Consider the following 25,071-nt stretch of genomic DNA (forward strand, 5'->3'; position numbering starts at 1 on the left):
GGGGAAGGGACAGTTAGCAGAGTTAAATAGACAAAAAATATAAAAACAAAAAAAAAACAAATAATACAAAAAAGGTGGCATATCAAAGAAATCGGGGTCGGGCGGAGCGGGGGTATGTGAAGTTCTGTGTACAGTTCTTCCTGCTGCTGTTCCTACTGATGCTGGTGGAGCTGACTGCAGCATGTTTGCTGCTCATGTATGAGGCAAAGGTAGGATCACATCAGTCACCATTCACACCGTGTTTTCTGCTGGGACACTAAACCCAGTATGTGATCTCACCTTACAATATAGATTTCTGAGCTGGTGCAGACAGATCTGAAAAAGGGATTGGATCAAGTCAAGCAAAAGCCTGGAAATTCATCAGATGTGATGTGGGATCTGGTTCAGCAGCGGGTAAGAGGTCCAGTTCCTGGATGACTGTGGATGTGGCTTGGCAAAATACTGGGCGTGATCTCAGTCCATTTTCTATTCTATTTTTCCTTCAGCTTGATTGCTGCGGAGTCGAGAATGTGACAGACTGGGGAGAAAAAGTGCCGGAATCTTGTTGCAAGAACAACTGTACCACCAACCGTGTGTACAGAAACAAGGTGGACACAGTGTAACCCTCGGAACATCTCAATGCACACCTTATTTTGATGTACTGTAGAAGTCAGGAGCATGGTCTTCCTATTGCATTGGACTGCTGGTAGCAGTTCATCTGAAATGTGTGTTCTTTAGTTGCAGGGCTGTTTACCGGTGATGAAGAACATATTTGAGGAACATTTCCTTATCACTGGGATTTCCGTCATTGTCCTCTGCATTATCGAGGTAAACCACCAGGCTGCTAATAAAGCATTTCTCCATTCCAAATGAATGCTAATGCTGCTCTGAGTCTGCTGCATGTGTGAACATGCACATTTTTGCTATTGAGGTGTCCAAAATCCCTCATTCACCAATTCACTACTCACTAGCCCTTACACAAAGACGTTTATTCAAGTGTGGCAATAGTACTTTAAAATAAAATAGAATAGTATACTTTCAGGTTACAGACAAGTATACAGAAACATCTTAATGTACTTGTCCTATACTTGTATTAGTTGTAAATATCTGCCATTCTGAGATAGACATATACTTACGGTAAGTATAATTAGTATTCTTCACAAATATAAGTATTTGTTTTGTAGTGTCAAGTGGAATAGCTTGGAGAAAACGGTACATTGGTGGAACTGAACCTTTAGCAGCAGAAGGAAACACTGGATTTGTTTATGACTGATGTTTGACCTCTACTATTGAGTTCACACTGAGCAGTTACGTTCCTCTTGTGTGCTTTTGTAACAGTGTACGCGTTTCTTAATTCATCCTGTGTAACTAGTGTAACTACACAAATGACTCGTGTCATTTATGGTCCTTTTAATTAAGAGACAGTTCTTAAAACTGCAGAATTGTACACAACATAGTTACGGTACAAAATACAAATTAAAGGTAAATTATTTGTGTACTCACAGTTTACTAGTCTTATAAGTTAAAAAAGTACACTTAACGTATACTTTTATAAACTACCAAGGGGGTGAGTGTTACATGACTAGCAAACAGTACATATAGAAGTTTTGTTGCTTTGTACTTTCATAAAAACAAAAGTGGTCTGGAATTGTATAACTATGACCTGGTACATTCAATACACAGTAGAGTTGCAGTACAAAATTAAACTGTACTGCAACTGCACAATGTTCTTGTGTTTCAAATACATGGGCCAGACGTGGGCATCATCAAACAGGCTGGGGGGGGTCTGGCACCGCGTAGTTTTAACTTGGCATTGGGGGAGTGTGGAATTTTGTTCCACTGTGGGGAATTTTGACCAAATGTGCATAAGCTTCCTGTGATGTTGCCAAGTATCCACAAAAACCAAACAATTTAACACAGCTTTTCCAGCTTTGCTCACTTTCAGTTTCAGTAAATAATATTTCAGTATATTTCTATAATCAAAATCTTTTCCTCAAGAAACTGTTGTGTTGCTCTTGAAACAACCGTTAATGTCTGAAAAACCTGGCACTTTTGGAATGTTTTAAAATTTAAAATATGATCTATAAGGCACAAGACCTATTAGAATATTTCCATGTTGAATCAAATGTCTTATTTGACTTTTTTTCTTGTTTGTTGACAGGTTTTGGGAATGTGTTTCGCCATGACACTCTACTGCCACATTAGTAGATCTGGACTGGGCTACAAGTTATAGACCCATGTGTCTTACATGAATGAATGTTGACAAATCGGATGATAAATGATGCTTCCTTTCTTCTGCCAGGCCCTGTGGCTACCATACTTCAACATTACAACTGATATCACTGCTTCCTCCATGAGAGTTCACACTGACGGTCTGTCATACCTTCATTCATGTTCTGCTCACCTGTATTTTTTGTATCTTGTATCTCGTACATCTGTGTGATCCATAATAGATGTACAGCCTGGGCAGTACATCAATAACCTGCCTGGTGAGGAATGCTAAGAGAAAGGTGTATTTATTTTTGCCGTTTCATGTGAGCAAGACTAAATACTCAGTGTGTGAACCACAGGAGGGTCTTAGACCTTTCATTTAATACCTAGAGCCCCCAGATTTGGGGGATCTTACAAAAGGAGCAGTTTATTTATTTTATGTTTGTCTGTGCTGTTAATGGTATTTCAATGTTGAAAGTTACATCTGATAGCAATGATGAGTCAGATCCTGGTATGGATACAGGAGCCACCCCAGCAAATTAATACAAAATTCTAAATACGGACTGATGAACACACAATAAAATGCCTTCAACAGTCTTTTACTGCATATTTACTGCAAATGTGATTGGGTTTATTTTTTTATTATACATTGTTACGTCCCCGCCCGAGTGGGACCCAACATAATATAAAAGGAAAGGGGAAGTGGATGGGAGAAGGCGAATAAAACAGCTCACGTAATGAATTGACTATGTTTGACATTTATTTTAACACTGACAATGAAATTACAACGAGACCATTTGCAAACGTACAAACAGTCGAACACCAAGACTAACACGACAAAACATAAGACATTACCTAAACGAACTAACGTGCAAACAATACTCACACACACGAGTACGCTCTGACTAACAGATCTGAACCTCACTACTGAGTTTGTAACAAGACAAGTGATCAAAAGGTTTTACGAAATGGTGAACTGTTCACGTAAAATCCCAGTTCACGCCTGAGTAAGGCTTTTCCGGTCCTTATAAACCGGATGAAGTGATTGGCTGACGCGTCTCAGCTGGCGCACACCATACGTCATCAGCCAACATCTAGGGATCACCTAGGGAGTGTCAAACGGCACCTCAGGGCCGTAACATACAGTGGGTACGGAAAGTATTCAGACCCCTTTAAATGTTTCACTCTTTGTGTCATTGCAGCCATTTGCCAAAATCAAAAAAGTTCATGTTATTTCTCATTAATGTACACTCAGCACCCCATCTTGACAGAAAAAAACAGAAATGTAGAAATTTTTGCAAATTTATTAAAAAAGAAAAACTGAAATATCACATGGTCATAAGTATTCAGACCCTTTGCAGTGACACTCATATTTAACTCACATGCTGTCCATTTCTTCTGATCCTCCTTGAGATGGTTCTGCTCCTTCATTGGAGTCCAGCTGTGTTTAATTAAACTGATTGGACTTGATTAGGAAAGGCACACACCTGTCTATATAAGACCTTACAGCTCACAGTGCATGTCAGAGCAAATGAGAATCATGAGGTCGAAGGAACCGCCCAAGGAGCTCAGAGACAGAATTGTGGCAAGGCACAGATCTGGCCAAGGTTACAAAAGAATTTCTGCAGCACTCAAGGTTCCTAAGAGCACAGTGGCCTCCATAATCCTCAAATGGAAAAAGTTTGGGACGACCAGAACTCTTCCTAGACCTGGCCGTCCAGCCAAACTGAGCAATCGTGGGAGAAGAGCCTTGGTGAGAGAGGTAAAGAAGAACCCAAAGATCACTGTGGCTGAGCTCCAGAGATGCAGTAGGGAGATGGGAGAAAGTTCCACAAAGTCAACTATCACTGCAGCCCTCCACCAGTCGGGGCTTTATGGCAGAGTGGCCCGACGGAAGCCTCTCCTCAGTGCAAGACACATGAAAGCCTGCATAGAGTTTGCCAAAAAACACATGAAGGACTCCCAGACCATGAGAAATAAGATTCTCTGGTCTGATGAGACCAAGATTGAACTTTTTGGCGTTAATTCTAAGCGGTATGTGTGGAGAAAACCAGGCACTGCTCATCACCTGCCCAATACAATCCCTACAGTGAAACATGGTGGTGGGAGCATCATGTTGTGGGGGCGTTTTTCAGCTGCAGGGACAGGACGACTGGTTGCAATTGAAGGAAAGATGAATGCGGCCAAGTACAGAGATATCCTGGAAGAAAACCTCTTCCAGAGTGCTCAGGACCTCCAACTGGGCCGAAGGTTCACCTTTCAACAGGACAATGACCCTAAGCACACAGCTAAAATAACAAAGGAGTGGCTTCGGAACAACTCTGTGACTGTTCTTGACTGGCCCAGCCAGAGCCCTGACCTAAACCCAATTGAGCATCTCTGGAGAGACCTGAAAATGGCTGTTCACCAACGTTGACCATCCAACCTGACAGAACTGGAGAGGATCTGCAAGGAAGAATGGCAGAGGATCCCCAAATCCAGGTGTGAAACACTTGTTGCATCATTCCCAAGAAGACTCATGGCTGTACTAGCTCAAAAGGGTGCTTCTACTCAATACTGAGCACAGGGTCTGAATACTTATGACCATGTGATATTTCAGTTTTTCTTTTTTAATAAATTCGCAAAAATGTCTACATTTCTGCTTTTTTCTGTCAAGATGGGGTGCTGAGTGTACATTAATGAGAAATAAAATGAACTTTTTTGATTTTGGCAAATGGCTGCAATGACACAAAGAGTGAAAAATTTAAAGGGGTCTGAATACTTTCCGTACCCACTGTATATGCTGGCATTGAAAGTCATCCTACCTCTGCTCACTGTAGCTGTAGGATGTAGGGTACCAGCACAGGAAGACACTGTTTGATGTGTGGCATCGCAGTGGGGTGGTGGACAGCATGCTGAAGGACAGGCATCAGGAGGAGCTCCACAAGACCAAAGTCAACCATGTGAGTGACATCACACACTACTGACCTTGGGGTGGAATTTAAAGCCATAGTCTGTTTAAATTTTACTCCAGACTAGGGCTGTGAAATTGTTTATTTTTTAATATTGTATGTTATGACCAGAGATCTCAGACAGATGATTGGATCACCTCCAACAGCAAATGGGGGAAGAACCTCAAATTTTATCTACCAACACTTTCTTAATGCCAGGTTTGAGCTGTTCTCACCTGCTGCCAATAAGCCTTATTTTAATGCAATTCAATTTTATTTGTATAGCGCCAAATCACAATACAAATCATCTCAAGGCACTTTACAAAAACTAGAACTAAAAACCCAACAATTCCCTTATGAGCAAGCACTTGGTGACAGTGGAGAGGAAAAACTCCCTTTAACGGAAGAAAAAACCTCCAGCAGAACCGGGCTCAGTTTGGGTGGCCATCTGCCTCGACCGGTTGGGGTGAGTGGATAGAGCAGAGAGAAAAGAACAGCAACAATAAACAACAAATAGACACTGCAGGTTGGTGGGACCAGTAACTGCACATCAGCGATATACAGCTCCAGGACCAGGGACACCTGCAGAAGGTACAGAGAGAACAGAGAGAGAGGGATAGAGCACAAACTAGGGGAGAGAGAGAGCACAAGGTTAGTGACATTCAATGGTGGAATATACATGTGAGGGGGGAGGAGAGGAAGAGAGGGGAGGGGAAGGGAAAGAGGGGGGAGGGGGGTTAGGGTAGGGGAGCTCAGTGCACCGATGGTCCTCGGGCAGTCTAGACCTATAGCAGCATAACTAAGGGATGGTTCAGGGTTGCCTGAAGCCAGCCCTAACTATATGCTTTGTCAAAGAGGAAGGTTTTAAGTCTACCCTTAAAAGTACAGAGAGTGTCTGCCTCCTGAACCCAGACTGGGAGCTGGTTCCACAGGAGAGGAGCTTGATAACTAAAGGCTCTGCCTCCCAGTCTGCTTTTGGAAACTCTGGGAACCACAACTAGACCTGCACTCTGAGAGCGAAGTGGTCTATTGGGATAATATGGTACTATGAGGTCTTTAAGGTATGAAGGAGCTTGATAGCTTGATTATGAAGGGATTTGTATGTGAGAAGAAGGATTTTAAATTCTATTCTATATTTTACAGGGACCCAATGAAGAGAAGCTAATATAGGAGAAATATGATCTCTCTTGCTAGTTCCTGTCAGGACTCTGGCAGCGGCATTCTGGATTAATTGGAGGCTTTTTATGGAGATATTGGGACATCCAGATAGTAATGAGTTACAGTAATCGAGCCTTGAGGTAACAAATGCATGGACTAGTTTTTCTGCATCATTTTGAGACAGGATGTTCCTAATTTTGGAAATGTTGCACAGGTGAAAGAATGCAGTTCTAGAGATTTGTTTTATGTGTGAGTTAAAGGACATGTCCTGGTCAAAAATAACTCCAAGGTTTTTTACAGTAGTGCTGGAGGCCAGGGCTATGCCATCTAGAGTAGCTATAATTTTCGAAAAGTTATTTCTGAGATTTTTTGGCCCAAATATAATGACTTCTGTTTTCTCCAAGTTTAAAAGTAAAAAGTTACTGGTCATCCAGGCCTTGATGTCAGTTAGACAGGCTTGAAGTCTGGTTAACTGGTTTGTGTTAACAGGTTTAATTGATAGATATAACTGAGTGTCATCTGCATAGCAGTGGTAATTAATAGAGTGCTTCCTAATGACATATCCTAAAGGAAGCATGTACAGGGTGAACAGAATCGGTCCTAGCACGGAGCCTTGTGGAACTCCATAACTAACTTTTGTTCGTGTGGAAGGTTCATCATGAACATGAACAAACTGGAATCTGTCCGATAAATAGGATTGGAACCACTTTAACGCTGTTCCTCTGATACCAATCACATGCTCCAGTCTCTGTAATAAGATGTTGTGGTCAATGGTGTCGAATGCAGCACTAAGGTCTAGGAGGACAAGTATTGAAACAAGTCCATTATCTGAGGCTAAGAGAAGATCGTTGGTAACTTTCAACAGTGCTGTTTCTGTACTATGATGTGCTCTAAATCCTGATTGGAAATCTTCAAATAGTTAATTCCTGTGTAAGTGGTCTGATAGCTGCTTAGCAACAGCTTTTTCTAGGATTTTAGAAATAAATGGCAGGTTGGATATTGGTCTATAATTAGCCAAGACTCTTGGATCAAGACTAGGCTTTTTGAGTAATGTTAAGTCACTAATGACGGAAACGGAGAGGACCCAAAGGCAGATTCAAAAACAGAGTCAGTTTATTATAACACAAATTCACTGGAGGTTAATCCACACATAAAACTCTCCAGGTGCTCAGGACAGTCTTTCCTGAAAGTACAGGGCGACGAATGCCTGGATCAGACTGCGTGGCTCCCAGGCGACAGGGGAAGGCACACCCCAGGAACTGCTGACATGCAGGGACCTGGAGAAATAGAGAACAGGTAAGTTTTTGGCTGAGCTGATCCTTTCACTGAGTGAAGCTGGCGAGAGGCTACCGCGTGTAGATAACGGGAAGAACTGGCGACGCTGGAGAGGTGAACCGGAGCCTTTATTGACGATGGTGAGTAATTGGGACCAGGTGATGCTCATCAGCAGCAACTGTCTCTTGTGGCACACCTGCAGACAACACACCCTGAGGTAGAAAGGAGACAAGGTAATTAGGAGGACTGGTACTGCCGCCTCCTGACAAGTAAAGGTTTGATTACTGCAGTCTTAAAGGCCTGTGGTACGTAGCCTGATACTAGAGATACATTTACCAAGTTTAATAAAGAATGAGTTCATTAATGACAGGGTGCCTTTAACCAGTCTAGTCGGGATGGGGTCTAAGAGACACGTTGATGATTTCGATGAAGCAACTACTGATGTAAATTCAGAGAGATCTATGGGAGAGAAGCAGTCTAAACATAACTGAGGTCCTACAGATGATTCAAGAGCTACTGTAGTAGAAGATTCATTTATTGCAGGTATAGGAAGCATCTGCTGAATTTTATCTCTAATAGTTGTGATTTTATTTGTAAATAAACATAAATTCATCACTGCTGAGAGCTAAGGGAACACTGGGCTCAACAGAGCTGTGACTTTTTGGGGGGCCACAGAATCAAGCGTTTCATGCAGTGAGGTTACAGCGCTGTCAACAACATGATCAATTTGGTAGGGAGTGGGATTGAAGCAGCTGCCCTCCACTATGTTTATACTTGGCATAGATGTAAATAAAGATGGAATCATTTTCTTAAATTTATTAACAGCGTTGTCGGATAAACATCTGCTGTAGTGGAATTTTCTTCCAAACGCTGCATGATCCATCATTTTAAATTCAAAAGTTATTAAAGAATGATCTGACAAAACAGGATTTGGGGGAAAAACTATTAGATGTTCAATTTCGACACCATAGGTCAGAACAAGATCAAGGGTGTGATTGAAACAGTGGGTGGGTTTATTAACATTTTGAGTGAAACCAATTGAATCTAATATAGAAATATAGCCGCAAGCGGCGATGATCGGCCCTCGCCTCGAGCGGACCGCCTCCCCCGGCACACCGCCCCCGCGAGCGACCCGCGGTCGAAGCCGAGCTCAAACCGCGGAGCCGACCTGAAACAGCAGCAGTTGAAAACACAGCTGCACATTTCCAGACGAACGGAGACACAAAAGCACACAGATACACATATTAACACATCAACAAACACATTCAGCCACACAAAACGTCACACACACCCGTGGACACAGACAGAGCAGCAAAGCTCCAAATTTATCATTGTAAAAGTTCATTTGACTGGATGCAGAATTTAGACCACATACAGCCACACATACAGGCACACATACAGACACACATACAGAGACACATGAATGCAGGAGCAAAAGTAGAAGGCCTTAAGTTTAAAACACTTTTAATTTTAAAACATCCCATGCTGATTGTGAGCCATTGCCACAGAAAGTGTGGAAAATAGAGCTCCACGGCCATCTAATGGCAGAACTGAGGATGTGTTCCCAAACAACACTCAAGTCAAGTCTGTTGATTCATTGTCACAGAAAGAATGTGGTACATGGAGCTCTACTGCCATCTTTTGGCAAAACAGAGGACGTGCTCCCAAACAACACTCAAGTCAAAAGTCTGTTGTTCAAAAGAGTGAAACCAAAGTGCAACAGTTGTAAACACACATTTCCAGATGTCCTGAGACACAAAAACACACTGACACACATATTAAGACATTAACAGAATAAGTCCCCAGGCCACAGAAGAGATGAAAAGCTCACGTGTTACAACATCACGGTGAAAAGAGTATTGTCTCTCAGAAAACACAAGATTTATTCAATGCCAAAGTGAAACTGTGGATCCACTGGCAGCCTTTTAAGTGAGAGGAGAATTTGCACCCGGAAAGGTGAGGTGTGTGGGATTTTAACTGCTGCAGAGGTCACATCTCTACGGCCACAGTGATACAGACACATACAGACACACATACAGACACAGAAATGCAGGACGGCAGCAGCATGAGACATTTATTTAGAGAATTTGCACCCGGAAAGGTGAGGTGTGTGGGATTTTAACCTCTGCAGAGGTCACATCTCTGCAGCCACAGTGATACAGGCACATACAGACACACATTCAAACTTGAAGGCCCTTACAAAGGCAGCGCCACTGCACCTATTGTGACTTTGATCGGTCACGTGGGTTCAGGCCTGCGGGGAGTGTAAGTGATTCAAATGTGACAACACAGCATTTGCATCTTTAAGTGTAAAACCCATAGGAAATGAATGGTGGGTGTGTGTCATCTCCAAGGCAAGAGCGTGGAAAATAGAGCATGGCTCTCATTGGCTTTTTTGCTCAGAATGCCATAAAGGATTTGTGTGCAAACTTTGGTCCATTTCTGACAAACTAAATGTGTATTTCTCAATACAAATGTATGCAAATATTCACATTGTTATATAGGGGGCGCTATAGGGCCTACAGTGATTTTGTTCAATCACCTGGACTCAGGCCCCCGGGGTCTACAATTCATCAATTGGTCCGATTCCAATCCGACCATGCGTGTGAGAGTTATTACAAGTTGAAGAACTGGCGGCGAGCCAAAAGCCTAGGCCAAATTGCAGCGCCCGCCAAAGGAAAACCGTAATACTTATTCAAAAAATTTGGATAACTTTTGCAGCCCCATGGGTCTAGGTGACTCTGGCCAAAAATGAGCTCGATCGGTCAAAATCCCAAGGAGGAGTTCGAAAGAATACGAGGTGAGCAAAATCAACGAACTCAGTGACCTCGAGATAAACTCCCAGCTGGTGGACTTCCTGTCGGTCACACGACCTGGACACAATAAGCTTTTTTGCTTGGCCTTACATGAGGAAGAGATGTGCCAAAGCTGGTGACTGTACGATGAAAAAAGTGTCACATGACCTCCCATAGGCCCAATGTATCTCGACCTCTGTCGGGGGCGCCGCAGAGCCATTCTTTTGAGGTCGTTCATGAAACCCATAAAATATCAAATTGTGACGCGATTCTGAGGGGGGTGCAAAGTTTGGTGAGTTTTCACACACGTTCAGGGGGTCAAATAAGGCTGTAAAGGTCAAAGAAGAATAATAACAAAAAAAAAAAAAAAAAAAAAATAATCCTAGCAGTTTCCAGGCCCACGGCCGCGCGACAGCGACACACTATACATTTTCGGAAACGTCTAACGCCCAGTAACGTCATGGTGGGGTGCGGGGAGACAGAAAACGATGCCAGAAACCGCCCCCCCCGCTTATTCGTCCCTTGCCCATTCAGCGATTATAATAGTCCCTGCGCTTGGACCTCGGTCCTTGCTCGGGCCTAATTAAATGCAGTGCTGAGGCTGTTATTTTCAACATCTACATGAATGTTAAAATCTCCCACTATAATAACTTTATCTGATCTAAGCACTAGATCAGACAGGAAGTCAGGGAATTCAGTTAAAAACTCTGAGTAAGGGACAGGTGGACGGTACACAATAAGTAGAACTGGTTTTTGTGTTTTCCAGTTTGTATGTGAGAGACTAAGAGTGAGGCTCTCAAATGAGTTATAACTGTTCTGAGGATGAAAGTTTAATAATAAGTTTGAGTGGAAGATTGTAGCTACTCCTCCACCTCGACCTGTGCTTCGAGGAACATGATAATTTTTATGACTGAGGGGGGTTGATTCATTCAGACTGACATATTCATCCTGCTGTAACCAGGTTTCAGTAAGATAAAGTAGGTCAATTTGGTGATCAGTTATCAAATCATTTACTAACAGAGATTTAGATGAAAGGGACCTAATATTTAATAATCCACATTTGACAGTTCTGTTTTTCTGTTCAATAAGAGGAGTGGTCTTAATTTTTATTAAGTTTTTATGAATAACTCCTCTTCTGTTAACTTCTAATTTATTTGATTTATATGTTCGAGGGGCAGACACAGTCTCTATGTGGTTTGAGGGGGGCGGTGGCTCTAAGGAAACTGCAGAGAGGCGTTTTAGACTGAGTCTCTGCGTCCCGGTCCCCACCCTGGATTGTCAGGCTTTAGGTCGGCTAATAAACTCGGTCAAATTTCTAGAGATGAGAGCTGCACCATTCAAAGTGGGATGGATGCCGTCTCTCGCTACCAGACCGGGTTTTCCCCAGAAAGTGGCCCAATTGTCTATGAAGCCCACATCGTTTGCTGGACACCACCTAGACAGCCAGCGACAGAACGACGACATGCGGTTAAACATGTCATCGCTGGTCAGATTGGGGAGGGGTCCAGAGAAAACTACGGAGTCCGACATTAATTTAGCAAAGTTACACACCGACTCAACATTAATTTTAGTGACCTCCGATTGGCGTAATCGGGTGTCATTGCTGCCGACGTGAATAACAATTTTCCCATATTTCCGATTAGCCTTAGCCAGCAGCTTCAGATTTGACTCGATGTCGCCCGCTCTGGCCCCAGGAAACATTTGACTATGGTTGCTGGTGTCTCTATTTTCACGTTCCTGACTATGGAATCGCCAATTATCAGAGTCGGTTTCTCAGCGGGTGTGTCGCTGAGCGGGGAAAATCTATTAGAAACGTGAACAGGCAGGTGATGAGCCGTGGGCTTCTGCTTAGGAGTACGTTTCCGTCGGACCGTCGCCCAGGCTAATTCTCCGGGCTGCTCCGGAGCTGCCCTTGGACCGCTAACAGACCCTGAGCTCGGTGGCTCCACACCAGCTAACGGGGCTGGGATAGCTGGCTTTTGTTCGAAGGTGCGGAGCCGCGCTTCCAAATCAGTGATCCTCGCCTCCAAGGCTAACAGAACCTTACACTTATTACAGGTATCATTATCGCTAAAGGAGGCAGAGGAATAACTAAACATGTGGCACACCGAGCAAGAAAGAGAGGGAGAGGGAGAGGCCATGTTAGCTAAGCTAACTAGCTAGCTAAGCTAACCGGTAGGCTAACGAGCGCTAAGTCAGGAAATAGCAATAAATACCGGTCAAAATAGAAAGGTACTTGACTAGTACCGGAATGTAGCAGTTAATGAATTGTTTAGAGTTTAGTTAGTTTTTAGGTGTGTTAAACTATAGCTAGTCTGTTGCTAGTCTGTAGACGAACTATGCAACACACACAACACGACACGCTTTCTCTGACAGTATGCTTACACAGTTGTCAGGAAAAGTAATGACACTGCAGTTTCTTGGGATTCTGCATAAAATGGTCATGAAATATGATCTAATCTTCACCAAAGCCAGAAATATCAACAAAATCAATATGAAGAAGCTGATAAAACACCTGTCATGATCTTTCATGTCTTTATTTACTGGCTATATTGGCCATCTCTCTCTCTCTCTCTCTCTCTCGCTCTGTTACAAACACGATGGCTGTCAGTAATTAGACATACAGTCGAATTACGTGCATGAATTTCATGCATCAGAGATGGGTGTCACATGTGCGCCTAATCAGCTGGCTGTGGTAGCCAGATGCTCTGGACCTTGGAGTGCATTGCAGGGTTTTGTCAGATTGCCGAGTTGGTGCAATACTAAGATGTTTTACCTCTATACTGTTTGCTGCACCTGGGACCTACGGGGCACCTTTAATTGTATTGCTGTTACACTTCAGATCTCCATCAGACATATCTAGTGGTTACATGTGATACACAAAATGCTATAGCTTGCACTAAGAAATTGTTCGCATATACTGTACTGTGTATAATTAGAATCACGTCGACTGTGAATCAACTACAAAGAAGCTGAATTAAGGCCTTCTCTGATATGATGTGTTGCATCTCTCAGGTGGTCACCTGTCCAAATGCCTCCTTTACCGACTTGGCTGAAATTGTGTCAAGAATCGAACCTGTGACGAGCACTTTAATCAATGGTTAGTAACATTGAAATCATAAGCTAATAATTAGCATGCGCTTATCATTATTAGCTAATATTCAAGCATGCTTTTGATTTACAGTTATAGCCCAGACTTGTATGTGATTATATCAAATCTCTAATAAAGATAAGAACCTGATGGTCCTGATGATATTGGCAAGTGTCTTTTTGTCCAAAAATACTCAAATGCTCTCCTTTGACAAGTTACATAAATAATAATAATAGATTGTGATTTAAAATGGGACAAAATGATAATGTCCCTTGACTGTCTTCAGAGGAACCGTCTGATGAATACCAGACAGACTATGATGAGGAGGCAGTGGAAAGTGCGCTGTCTGACTTTGAGGCAGTCAATGCTGGCAGCCAGCAAACTGAGGGAGAGGAGACAGCAGACAATGAAACAGTATGTTATTACGTGTTTTAAGTTAATGTAATGAAGTCTGTGTGGAAGTAAAGCTATATCATAACCATCATAACCCATAACCTGACAGCCACAGAGATGCTAATTTTAACCTTTTGTCTTTTGCACAGGATGAAGAAATTCCAGTACATATTCAGCACCGAACAAAGAACGTGCCACATAATGCAAGATCATGACTGCTTATCAGGGCTTCTGACCATGGTCCACAACACAACACACACACACATATATGTGTATATATATATATATACACACACACACAAACACGATTGCAGTATTTATGTACCCTTTGAACAATGCACTGAGTTTGCATTATCTAACATGTAGCTGATACTCTTATCTAAGGAACAGTCAGGTAGCATGTTCAGTGTCTCAATCCAGGACACATGAACAGAGCACCAAACTGGTACGGATGCAGTAACTGACTCAAACCTACTAAAGAGTATGTGTTTTGTTTTGTTTTTTTCCACTTCATATGGAAAATGTGCTTTGAAATGTTTGACAGTTTTATTCGTAGTTGCTTCCTGATATAGATTCAAAAAACACTATTGTGTGTTTCATAATGTTTACATAAAAGAAAAACAGCATATATATGTTTTGTGCATGCAGTGCACTTCAAGTACAGCGTTGCCCACTGTACTTACCAACATGCAGTTAATAATCAATGAATGACAATGAAAGAATTTCTTTGGGTTCAGAGCAGGGGTATCTGAACACTACATGTGTGAACATGATAATGTGAACAGTTACTCTAATAAGCTTTTTCTTACATGCAAATCATGCACATTAGAGATATATCTTGAGTGTATTGCTTACATGAAGGCTGACTAGTTAGGCAAGTATTTCAATAATAACATAAATACTGCAGTGCAGTTTTTTTGGTATTTTCTTTTCACCTTAACCTGTGCCTTTTCTCACTGAGCTTGTCAAACATGCTAACCAGGGCAGGAGGAGGAACCAGGAATATTCTTTATGGCAGCTATTTTAGCTGTTTCAATGTTACACTAGCTTTCATACTATACTAAACACTTTTTAAATGGATATGGTTACATCATATACAGTTAATATGTAGTATGGAATCGGGATGCAGCATAGGTTTAATTAAGATTTAAATAATGACCTGTAGCCACAGTTCAATCAGGAAGACTAATTTTGTGCCTGTCAGTCAGAGAGTAATGACTATGTGATGAGGTGCTGAGCTTGATTATTACAGAAGACACAAGAGGTTCTAGGCTCATCTGACTTTTGACAATAGGAGTTTTCTGAAGTCTGGAGTTCTCCTCTTGCTTTATAAACTGGAATAAAGTAGTTGTTAAAGTTGACTTTGTAGACCTTCCTGGCCTGTGACTTGGAATTTCTTGCTTGACTATTTGTTTACTTTAAGAGCCATACTTTGACATGCCATCTCTTCCTCCAGCCAATTTGCAAAATTAATGAGATTATAAGGGTCGCAGTTCTGGCATGTCTGGAAAAGTTGTCCACATGTCCACCTAAAAGTTTACTGAGCAGTTGATGGACATGTAATGCACATGCACACTCCTTGGCTCATTCATTATGACCCCAAGACTAATGCATACCAACCAGAGCTCTGATCAATACAGCAAACTGGCTGAACCCCCAAGAGTACCCTGTAACTATAGTTGGAATGTTCTAGATGGAAGCAGTTGTTCTTAATATCCACAGATCGGGCTTGGCCACATTTCTTCTGGAGAGCCTTCACAAGACCTAATAGCGTAAGGCTGAGGATGATGAGCATATGCTAAGGCCAAATGACAGTTTCAAATGGTCCAACAGAATGCCATTATTTTGCTCAGTTTCATTTGGTGGTAGCAGGTTTTCCAGGGCCATGTTAAGCTTTGCAAACTCCGAGGGGTCATCTCTTTTAAAGTAAAGGAAGGACAGTTGTTAGAATAAGGGCATTGTAAATTGCTAACTGTGTTATGAGAATTGTCATTTTGCAGACAGATTTATGTAAAGGGTGCAACCAGGCATATCACAGTCAAGGATGTTCTCTGTTTTTCTGTGTAAATCACCAAGACATGTAAAGATATGGATGTGAACTCTGTATGAACTTTGAAGTTAACCTATGTTTCAACTCTCCCCTATTGTGTAAAGTGAGACAGTGCCTGGAAGTCATGTAACCACCTCCAGATATAAATTAAAGTGTTCTGAGCGGGCTCGTGGCTGCAGCCGGGGATAGCACCAAGTGTGCATCTCCTAAAAGTCACGAGCTCAACCTAGAAAAGAAAGTCTCTGTGTAGATGTTTGATTAGAACCAACATTTATTGGTGTTTCCGCCCGGTTTCCAATACAGCATCAACGGTGAAGAGGAGGACGAGGACGCTGGAAAACTGTGCACAGTCGGTCCCATAGGGGATCGAGGAAAATCCACCCTCGTGAATTCGACGGGAGGTCGGTGTCTACTCGCCTGAAAAGATCCTCTTCACTTCTGCTGCTTGACGGAAGCCGGACAAGAGACGTATCTGCAGAAATAGGTGAGCTGCGTTGACTTCTATGTCTGGGACATAGCAGTGTCAGGGACACTAGAAAGCAGCTGTAAGTTCGTCAGGGACGAAACCTATGTCAGGGACATAGCAGTGTCAGGGACACTAGAAAGCAGCTGTAAGTTCGTCAGGGACGAAACCTATGTCAGGGACATAGCAGTGTCAGGGACACTTGAAAAGTAAAAGCGCTATTCGTCAGGGACGAAAAGAAAGTATCAGGGATACTGAAACACGTGTGAGTGAATGAGAGCGTGTGAGTGAATGAGAACGTGTGATTGATGGTAGTTGACGGACTATTGTCGGCTGAATAGAGCAGCGTCACTACCTATTTAAACTGTGTATTTTGTTGGGCACAAGTAAAAATTGAAAAGTTGAGTGTGGTGGACGGCTGTATCCGCAGGTAATTAGTACCTGTAGAAGCTTGATACAGTGGACGATCCCCGCGCTGTTGTGACTGATCGTTTGCTTGTGCCAAAGTTGCAACTATGGGAAAGGGGAACAGTAAACCCCAATTAATGGGGGATCCTAAATTTATGAACACTTATTCTCCTGGATCAGCGAGATATTTAGGAGAATGGAGGGAAAAAGTATGAGTTTCCTGGAAAATTGGAAACCTGCGCATGCGATAAATTGGTAACTCAGTTAAAAGCAGAAATGGCCATAGTAGAACCTAGGAAAATTGATAAATTTAAATTGCAGCTCATTGAGGCAGTAAAGTGGCAAGAGCAAGCTGAGAAGAGAAGAGATAAAAGTCCCTCATAGCAGCCCTCCAGGAGGAGCCAGCTGATTTTGTAGGGTGCCCACAAGCGTTAATTCAACAAGAAGAAGCAGCGGCTGCTGCACCTGTGACGGGGGCAGCGAAGGCAGCCGCGATCCCGCCTCCTACGGCTGGACCTGCCCTAACCAGTCCTAGCCACACTAGATCAGGAAATCTGTATGGTCCTTTAGTTGATGAGGTCCAGGGACTGGCAGAGGCTATGTCAAAATTAAGTCCGTTTAGGGACCTCCAGGGCGATGGGTCAAGGATGGGGCCCCGTCCTGATCCGCCGCCCTGGCCACCATTGACTGACCCAGCCAGCATCTTTCCAGCCATAGAGGTGCCTAACCCTCATTTTGGAGTAGGGAATGATAACAGGCCACTTCTCCTGGTAAGGAGACCGTGGTCTTGTAAGGAGCTAGAGGATGCAGTAAAAGGGCTAGGGGACCCCCTCGCTAATGTTCGTTAATGGCTAGAAAATCAGCAACAACTTAGACAAACTTACAATTTGGACGGGCAGGAGATTGACTCAGCGTGCAGGAAAGCTTTAGGACACAGATATGGAGGAGTGAGGGGAGGATATACAGGGCAGACTCCAGGGGGGGAAGTTTTGGCCCCCGGAGTCCCAGCCTTAGACAACCAAGTTACATTGCTGACAGATAGAGTAAAAAATGCATTTGTTAAACCTCCTGATTACCAAGCTATTGCCCAATGTAAACAAAAAGAAGGTGAGGATGTGCAGGACTATAGAGGACGGCTAGAGGAAGTGTTTAAAGCAAACAGTGGTTTGGATCCCTCTGACACTGTCGCTTCCCCCTATCAGCAACAACTGAAGCAGGCCTTGCTGAGTGGGTTTCTTCCGTCCATCACTCACCACATCCGAAAGCTAAATATTAATACACCCACAGATGGAGTGACTCAAATAATGAATTATGCACAGCATGCCCAAGACTTACAGAAACATAAATCAGAACAACAATCAAAAGCTGCAGTGTTTGCACTACTGGATGTCATGGGTGACAGGGGGAGAGGAGGTCCTTCACAGTACAACAGGAGAGGATTCAGAGGAAGAGGCAGAGGTAGAGGGAGCTCAGGAAGAGGTTCTGGAAATAGGAAATGGAAGGATGATGTATACTATAATGTGTAGATGTTTGATTAGAACCAACAACAGTCTTTCAATGTGAGCTGACCTAGAGAGCTGCACAGGCGTTGAGGATGGAGCAGGCATCTGAGAGCCAGTAGCATTACAGTATGGAAGCATGAGTCATAACTGGGATATATGAGGCCACCTGATTATCTTCTGCCTGTGAATACCAGGAGACTAGGACAAAAATTGAGAGCATGCGACATGTAGGTTACCATAGCGTTTCAACAGAGAAAGCTTAAGTGAAGATAAATATGAATTATAGCAATGGTGGAGTAAAAAATAATAATTAATTCAACAATATGGTAAAGCAATAAACTTACAGATTCTCAAAGCAACAATCCACTCAGGAATCCAGTGCAATGAGAGGGGTACCAGCCATGCGCACACACAGACCAGAGGACATGTGGCAACGTGATCACTAGTAATGTACAGGTGAAGCAAAATATTTCCTAAGACATGTTTTCTTAAAATAATACTCCATTTCTCAAAACCCTAAATTCAAACTTCTATGTCCAGTTAAAACCATGTAATGCTTCATCTAAACCAGACTTTGGCTTCAGACATCACACAAAGGCCTTTAAATACACAGACACTATAGAACAGCCAAGGCACCTTGCTGAGACTGATTCAAAACACTACTACAAAAACCTTACTGTATCAAGTTATGGCACTTTTCCCCCAGACCAGCATCTTTACATGACCCCAATATAAAAACACAAGACAGTTTTTTATTCCTCCTAGTTAAAATGAAATTGAGTGAAATACATATACCGCAGCTGAAAAGAACATAGACAAAGATAGACATAGATAAAGACAAAAATATGTATTTACCCAGTTTGTACATAAAGCTCTCATCTCTGGTCTGGTCCAGACTATGTCGGAATTCCTTCTAATAAACCTGATTCATCACCAACCTTTTCCACTGAAAGATGTGGTCAATTGTTGAAATGCTGACTGCATCAGTGCCTCAGAATATTGATTGACATGTCTTCAGCCTCCATTAGCTGGTCTTTGCTCTGTTCTGCAAAATAGCCATGAGATTACTGTAACCCATCCATTTCACAAAATAAGAGCGTACAGTAGTATGTAGTCTACAGTATGAGAGAGGAAACATGTATAGGGACACATAAGTGCTGTAACAGTGCAGAGTACAGCACTTCAAAGTTACAGTAGTGCACAGTATGTAAACTATCTACCTATTTTCATCTCTGAAGGTCCAGATTATAGACGTATATAGTATAGAAGTTACTTTGAAGCAGCTCACATTTGACTGCACACTTTGCCCAACTTCCCTAATGGGCAAGGACAAGGTCAACTGGAGTTGCATGAATTATTCAGAAAGTATTTGTTTTCATTGCCTTTCCTCTACCATGTGTGTCCTCCTTATGGGCTTACTGTTTCACGACAAGTGAACTGACCCACTGGCCTTTGTCTATCTCATGGCGTTTCCAACGGGGAATTGTGTGTTAATGATTGAGTGTGATGACTTGAATTAATCATACCAATGCCAGTGCTTTTTAAATGCAGACACTGACATGTGAAACAATTTTGTGTGTAGTTGTTCACACAATGTTCAACAAATCTCATGTGAAAATGGGAACTGTGTGTTTTTAGTTGTAGGAAATTAGTCTGTCTTTTGGTAGATGGCATTATAGTTTGGGATCTTTAATTAACAAACCTGGTTATAGTGTGTAAGCGTTCGAGAAAGACTATAATAGAAAGGATTTATTGTGACGTGGGGAAAAGGCAGTGCTGTAGTAGATGGAAGGGGAAAGGCAGGATAGTATCAGGAGTTCTTAATAGAAAAAGATTTGGGGGGGTATCTTCCTCATTCTGCTTGCCAGAATTAAATTATCTGCCAGTTAAGGTAACATCATGCTTTACAGAGCTGCTTTTTGTCCTTTTCAGTCATAATGGTTAAATGACTTCTTTGTGATTCATTGTTCATTATTTATTTTATGATTGGAAGGCAGAGTATAGTGACTTTTTAAATACAGAAAATGCTGATGCTAACCATTTTTGAATTGTATGGAAGACGTTACAGCCGTGTTACAGTAGTATAAACTTTACCTTTGTAAAATTGAATTCCTCATTTTCAGCTGTTATGACTTACCTGTTAAATTGTTAAACAAGACCCTATAATGATTTGGAATATTAATAGTGAGCAAATTGGTGATAACTGTAAGTTTTCTTTAATTTATACTTTGTTTGCTGAAAATGTGGAGAAACAAGTGTTCAGCTGAATGTGAAATTGTTTATTGCCATGTTTCAAATAAAATAGGTTCTTTCAGTTGTCAGTGGTTCAAGCAGTTTGTATATTAGTTTGTATATTCATCCAGTTTTCAAGTGGTCTACAACAAAAAGGTGCAGAACGAACAGAAATAGATACAAGAACTCTAAATAGCTACAGAGAATCAAATCAAGAACGTTATATTCTGCAAATTAAATGCACCACAAATGCGATACGATTATGTGACTACGGGTTCTAAAAAGTCGTGCTACAAAAAAATGGATTCCTCATCAATCGACGATGACCTTGTGTTGATCAAATAAGAAAATGTGAGGTGCACCCAATACAATGCACCAGAACAGTCGCTATGTTGCAACCAATCACACTCATCAGGCAGTGTATAATGCCAAGTATCTCTATTTTAGCAGGATAATAACAGAACAGATTCTCAGATAAATAGTAAGAAAACGCGTACAAGTATTATCTCCAGGGTAATGTAACAACGGGAAGATCCGGAGCCACAGTCGCAGCCCCTGGAGGGCGAATCCGCTTCTCCGACCCCTCGGGTCACGGGGCTCCCAGCAACTGGTAAGGAATGTGCCGCTTGCGAAGCAATCGGCCACCATGCGAACCGCGCGCGAGGAGAAAAGAGGAAAAGAGCCTTGGATGACGCCGGAATATATCACCTCCGGGGGTCATCCGGGGTCACACGTGACTTTGTTGGTATAAATACTCGAACTGCGCATGCGCGAAGGGAACATTCAGCGTTCAGAAACAGGAAGCTAACCAAAATAAGACGCCAGGCAGGGCTCAAAACCGGAAACCAGGTTCAGACCCTGATGTCACCTTTGAAGTATGACATAATGATGATGTCAGAATTGAAAGGGTACAGCTTCAGTGTAGTAGTAGTACGTTGAAACTTCTCTTCAAATACAGTTTCTATACAGAGAAAAGACACTAAAGACACTGACAGAGTGATAAACACAATGGAACCTATAGAGGACAGTAGATTTGACAGAATGGATGTTTTTCAACTTAGGTGGGAACTACGCAGGACAAAGAAAAATGAGCAATGGCTCCTGGACGAAAACAGTAAGATGCAAAAACAGCTTTCAGAACTTTCTGTAGCTGAAATGATTTTAAGACAAGAACAGAGTGAGATTCATGAACCAAAGAACCAAGCCGAGGAATATGAGTTGCAAATTGCCAAACTACAAAATGAACTAGATACGGCCAGAACTGACCTTAGGCTTGAAGAGGAAAAGAGAGCTCTTTCAGTGTCAGTTTCAGAGCAGAGAGTTCTGGATCTTGAGAAGCAATGCCAGGAGCTCGAGCAAAAATACTCCTTGGAGAAGATGCAGAGGGAGAATACGGAGAAAGAGTTAGAGACATCCAATTTAACTAAAGAGGAAAACAAAAATCTGACCCTGCTGGTCCAGCAAATGGATGATAAGGTGCAAGAACTGGAAATGTTAAAAAAGGATTACCTAAATCAAATAGAGGAACTGAAAGATCAGCTGAAATGGAGCGAAGCTAAAATTGACTCGAGAAATCAGGTGATTATTGAAATGAAAAAAGAGGCACAAAATTTCCAAATCGAGGAGGCTCAGCTGAAAATGTGTCAAAGGAAATTAAAATCCATGGAAGAAATAGCTGAGAGACGGGCAAATGAAAACTATAACTACAAAAAACAAGCGAATGCTGATAAGATCAAAATATATAAGTTGACCCAGGAGACAGCAACCTTAACGAAGAAAAACAAGAACTTAGTAATTTTACAGACAACAGCAGAACGTGAACTGGCCAAAACACAAGAATATACTAATTCTTTAATAAAGGAATTAGAAATCCGGAAAAAAGAGGCTGAGAAGCAGATTGACCTCGTGGTAGCCATGGAAAGACAAATTAACAAGTACAATGCACTAAAACGTTCGGTAAAACATAGTCAGGAATTAGAGGAAAGGGAAAGAAAGATCAGAAAACAGGAGCTAGTCCAGATGACAAATTCACTTAGTAAATCACAACAGAACTACAGAATGCAAGAAATACAGAAGGAAGCTGCCATTACTGAGAGAAAACTCTGTGCTCAAAATTTGTTCATGGCTCAGATAAAAATCACTAAGATGGCTGAAACAATTGAACAACTGAAGGCTAAACTCCACAGCGAGCATTGTGACTTCAATGCAAAGGACACAGAGTTGGTGAAGATTACAAAAAAATATGATTCTGTAAAGAAGCAGCTACAAGCAGCAACGATCAAGCTGAAACAAACAAAGGAAGCACTGGACCAGCATTTAGCCTCGGCTGACAAACAGAAGCTCCTGGTAGAGAAGGAGCTGTCCAGAATTGAAGAAGACAATAGGAAACTGGACAAAGAGGTTGGGCACTATAATCACGTGGTAGCACATCTGCAACAGAAGCTCAACATCCAGGAAACTGCGAAGATCATGCAAGAGAAGACTCTGAAAAACATGGAGGAGGAAGTCATTTCTCTCAAGCAGCACATCAAGAACCTTAACAATGAGCTCAGTATCAGGCACGTGGCATTAGTGAGGCACAAGTCACGCCGACAGACAACTAGGGATAAGACAAAAAAAAATCTTTACCCCCGTCTTGAGATGATAAAGGACCAGCTCCGTCAATACCAGTTATATGGGAGAAAAAAGCTTCAGGATATGAAAGACAGGGAGGCCCAGGACCTGAAGCAAATGCAAAAATACAGTGAGACACTACAGAAGCTCCAGAGATGTCAAAGGCAGAACAGCAGCCTCATCAAAAAGTCCATGGCATCACAAGGGCTCCTTGTGGCATACAAGGAAAATTACATGCATTTGCAAGAGGAGAACGAGAAGCTTAAAGATGAGTTGAAGAAGCATAAATTAGAGTGTATATGCAAATCAAGGTGCACTCTGTTGCCCCCTATTCCCAATAAGTCCCACTCAGAGCTCAAAAAAAAGGAACAGAGTGAGCACACATGTTTAGCACCCATCTCCACCAAGTCCTACTGTCAGTCTGCAGCCCAAACTAAGGTTTGCCGCCTCCCTCCCATCTCAAATGAGATCATAGTTAGTGGAAAACAGATATGTCCGCGCCTTCCTCACCTTTAAGCTTGTAGTGGCATCATCAGAATAAGATGTTGTTACTGTGTGGTAGGTTTGACTGTATGTGTGTGAATGGCTTCCATTTTATGCTTATACTTAAAATGTATATAAAAGTTATGTTAAAATATTTATTTGAAATAAATTTGCTGTACATATTTGATTTTGTCTCCTTCTTAAAAATATTTTTCATATACTTTAAATATATTCAAGTCTACTTTTATCTGAAATATTTGCATACAGTACACAGTATTGTCATATTCCTGTCAAGGAAAGGATGTGTTGTCAGGGCATTGAGCTTTTAACTTATGTTCCCAGAGAGTTCAGTCATATTAGGTGGCGGTGGGTATCTGCTTTAGTTTTTGAAAATGAAGACCACCACTGAGGGATAACACAGATTTCTAAATTTCTGAAGATTATTTCGTTCTCTTTCAGATTGTGTTTGTGGCCACTTGAACTTCTTGCACATTTATCTAAAATCCTGAGATTTGGGGAAAACTTGGTCTGATAGTGAGGAATGGTATCCATCCCACTTTGGATAGTGCGGCTCATGTCCTTTAACTCACACATAAAACAAATCTCTAGAACTGCCTTCTTTCACCTGCGCAACATTTCCAAAATTAGCAACATCCTGTCTCAGAATGATGCAGAAAAACTAGTCCATGCATTTGTTACCTCAAGGCTAGATTACTGTAACTCATTACTTTATTGTTGCTGTTCTTTTCTCTCTGCTCTATCCACTCACCCCAACCGGTCGAGGCAGATGGCCGCCCAAACTGAGCCCGGTTCTGCTGGAGGCTTTTTCTTCCGTTAAAGGGAGTTTTTCCTCTCCACTGTCACCAAGTGCTGCTCATAAGGGATTTGTTGGGTTTTTTTGTTTTTTGTAAAGTGCCTTGAGATGATTGTATTGTGATTTGGCGCTATACAAATAAAATTGAATTGAATTGAATTGAATTGAATTGAATTGAATTGAATTGAATTGAATAGAATACATAGCGAGCAGGTCTCCTTTCACAGAGGCAGCCAGGTTGTGCAGCCATGTTTCTACAGTAGCCCAGAACAGACAAACCAAACACTGGCTCTAGACAGGGAAATTTTGTTTTATTTCAATGGTCACTGTACTCTCCCTTGTGCCTGGAAACAGGAAGAATAGTGAAGGGCGATCATAAAAGTTGCATTCTGCAATATTACCACTAGATGCTGCTAAATCATTCACATTTTACACATTGTACCATTAATCACCTTTAATCTATTCACGTGGTTATTTTTATTTATGGTTAGACACCAGAGGGGTGACTCATCTAACCCACTAACTCAACCCATGCCATTCTCCCCTAAAAGTGTCTAGGAATACATATCAACATGTAATGAGTTTCTGTGGCTGTTTTATATTGTAGGTAAAGATCTTGCTTATTAAGATTGTCTCACTGTTCCTAAAATAGGTCTTAAACTCATGTCTGAACC

At 41.9% G+C, this 25,071-nt stretch overlaps 3 protein-coding genes across 3 annotated transcripts; all 3 read left to right on the forward strand.

The window, feature by feature from the left end:
• Positions 1 to 129: 129 nt before the first annotated feature.
• Positions 130 to 2,525, forward strand: LOC113132773 (leukocyte surface antigen CD53-like). Its single transcript, XM_026311115.2, has 5 exons — positions 130 to 209; positions 292 to 393; positions 486 to 587; positions 718 to 807; positions 2,141 to 2,525. Exons 1-5 carry the CDS (start codon positions 159 to 161, stop codon positions 2,210 to 2,212), a joined length of 417 nt encoding a protein of 138 aa, XP_026166900.1. The 5' UTR covers positions 130 to 158; the 3' UTR covers positions 2,213 to 2,525.
• A 2,495-nt stretch (positions 2,526 to 5,020) lies between these two features.
• On the forward strand, positions 5,021 to 15,887 carry LOC113132783 (patatin-like phospholipase domain-containing protein 7). The gene is made up of 4 exons (XM_026311124.2): positions 5,021 to 5,132; positions 13,364 to 13,448; positions 13,726 to 13,853; positions 13,982 to 15,887. Exons 1-4 carry the CDS (start codon positions 5,082 to 5,084, stop codon positions 14,045 to 14,047), a joined length of 330 nt encoding a protein of 109 aa, XP_026166909.1. The 5' UTR covers positions 5,021 to 5,081; the 3' UTR covers positions 14,048 to 15,887.
• Positions 15,888 to 21,057: 5,170 nt separating this feature from the next.
• Positions 21,058 to 23,616, forward strand: LOC113132824 (thyroid receptor-interacting protein 11-like). Its single transcript, XM_026311190.2, has one exon. It carries the CDS (start codon positions 21,496 to 21,498, stop codon positions 23,614 to 23,616), a length of 2,121 nt encoding a protein of 706 aa, XP_026166975.1. The 5' UTR covers positions 21,058 to 21,495.
• The last annotated feature ends 1,455 nt before the right edge of the window (positions 23,617 to 25,071 follow it).

The sequence above is a fragment of the Mastacembelus armatus genome, unplaced genomic scaffold (assembly GCF_900324485.2).
Source record: "Mastacembelus armatus unplaced genomic scaffold, fMasArm1.2, whole genome shotgun sequence".
Lineage (NCBI taxonomy): Eukaryota > Metazoa > Chordata > Actinopteri > Synbranchiformes > Mastacembelidae > Mastacembelus > Mastacembelus armatus.

What these genes read in the sequence shown, in the direction of transcription:
- LOC113132773 (XM_026311115.2), top strand. Translation starts at nt 159, where the DNA reads ATGCTGGTGGAGCTGACTGCAGCATGTTTGCTGCTCATGTATGAGGCA. An exon ending in GGGATCTGGTTCAGCAGCGG is followed by an intron (nt 394 to 485) that starts GTAAGAGGTCCA and finishes TTTTTCCTTCAG; the next exon opens with CTTGATTGCTGCGGAGTCGA. An exon ending in ACCGTGTGTACAGAAACAAG is followed by an intron (nt 588 to 717) that starts GTGGACACAGTG and finishes TGTGTTCTTTAG; the next exon opens with TTGCAGGGCTGTTTACCGGT.
- LOC113132824 (XM_026311190.2), top strand. Translation starts at nt 21,496, where the DNA reads ATGGAACCTATAGAGGACAGTAGATTTGACAGAATGGATGTTTTTCAA.
- LOC113132783 (XM_026311124.2), top strand. Translation starts at nt 5,082, where the DNA reads ATGCTGAAGGACAGGCATCAGGAGGAGCTCCACAAGACCAAAGTCAAC. An exon ending in GACGAGCACTTTAATCAATG is followed by an intron (nt 13,449 to 13,725) that starts GTTAGTAACATT and finishes GACTGTCTTCAG; the next exon opens with AGGAACCGTCTGATGAATAC. An exon ending in AGACAGCAGACAATGAAACA is followed by an intron (nt 13,854 to 13,981) that starts GTATGTTATTAC and finishes TCTTTTGCACAG; the next exon opens with GATGAAGAAATTCCAGTACA.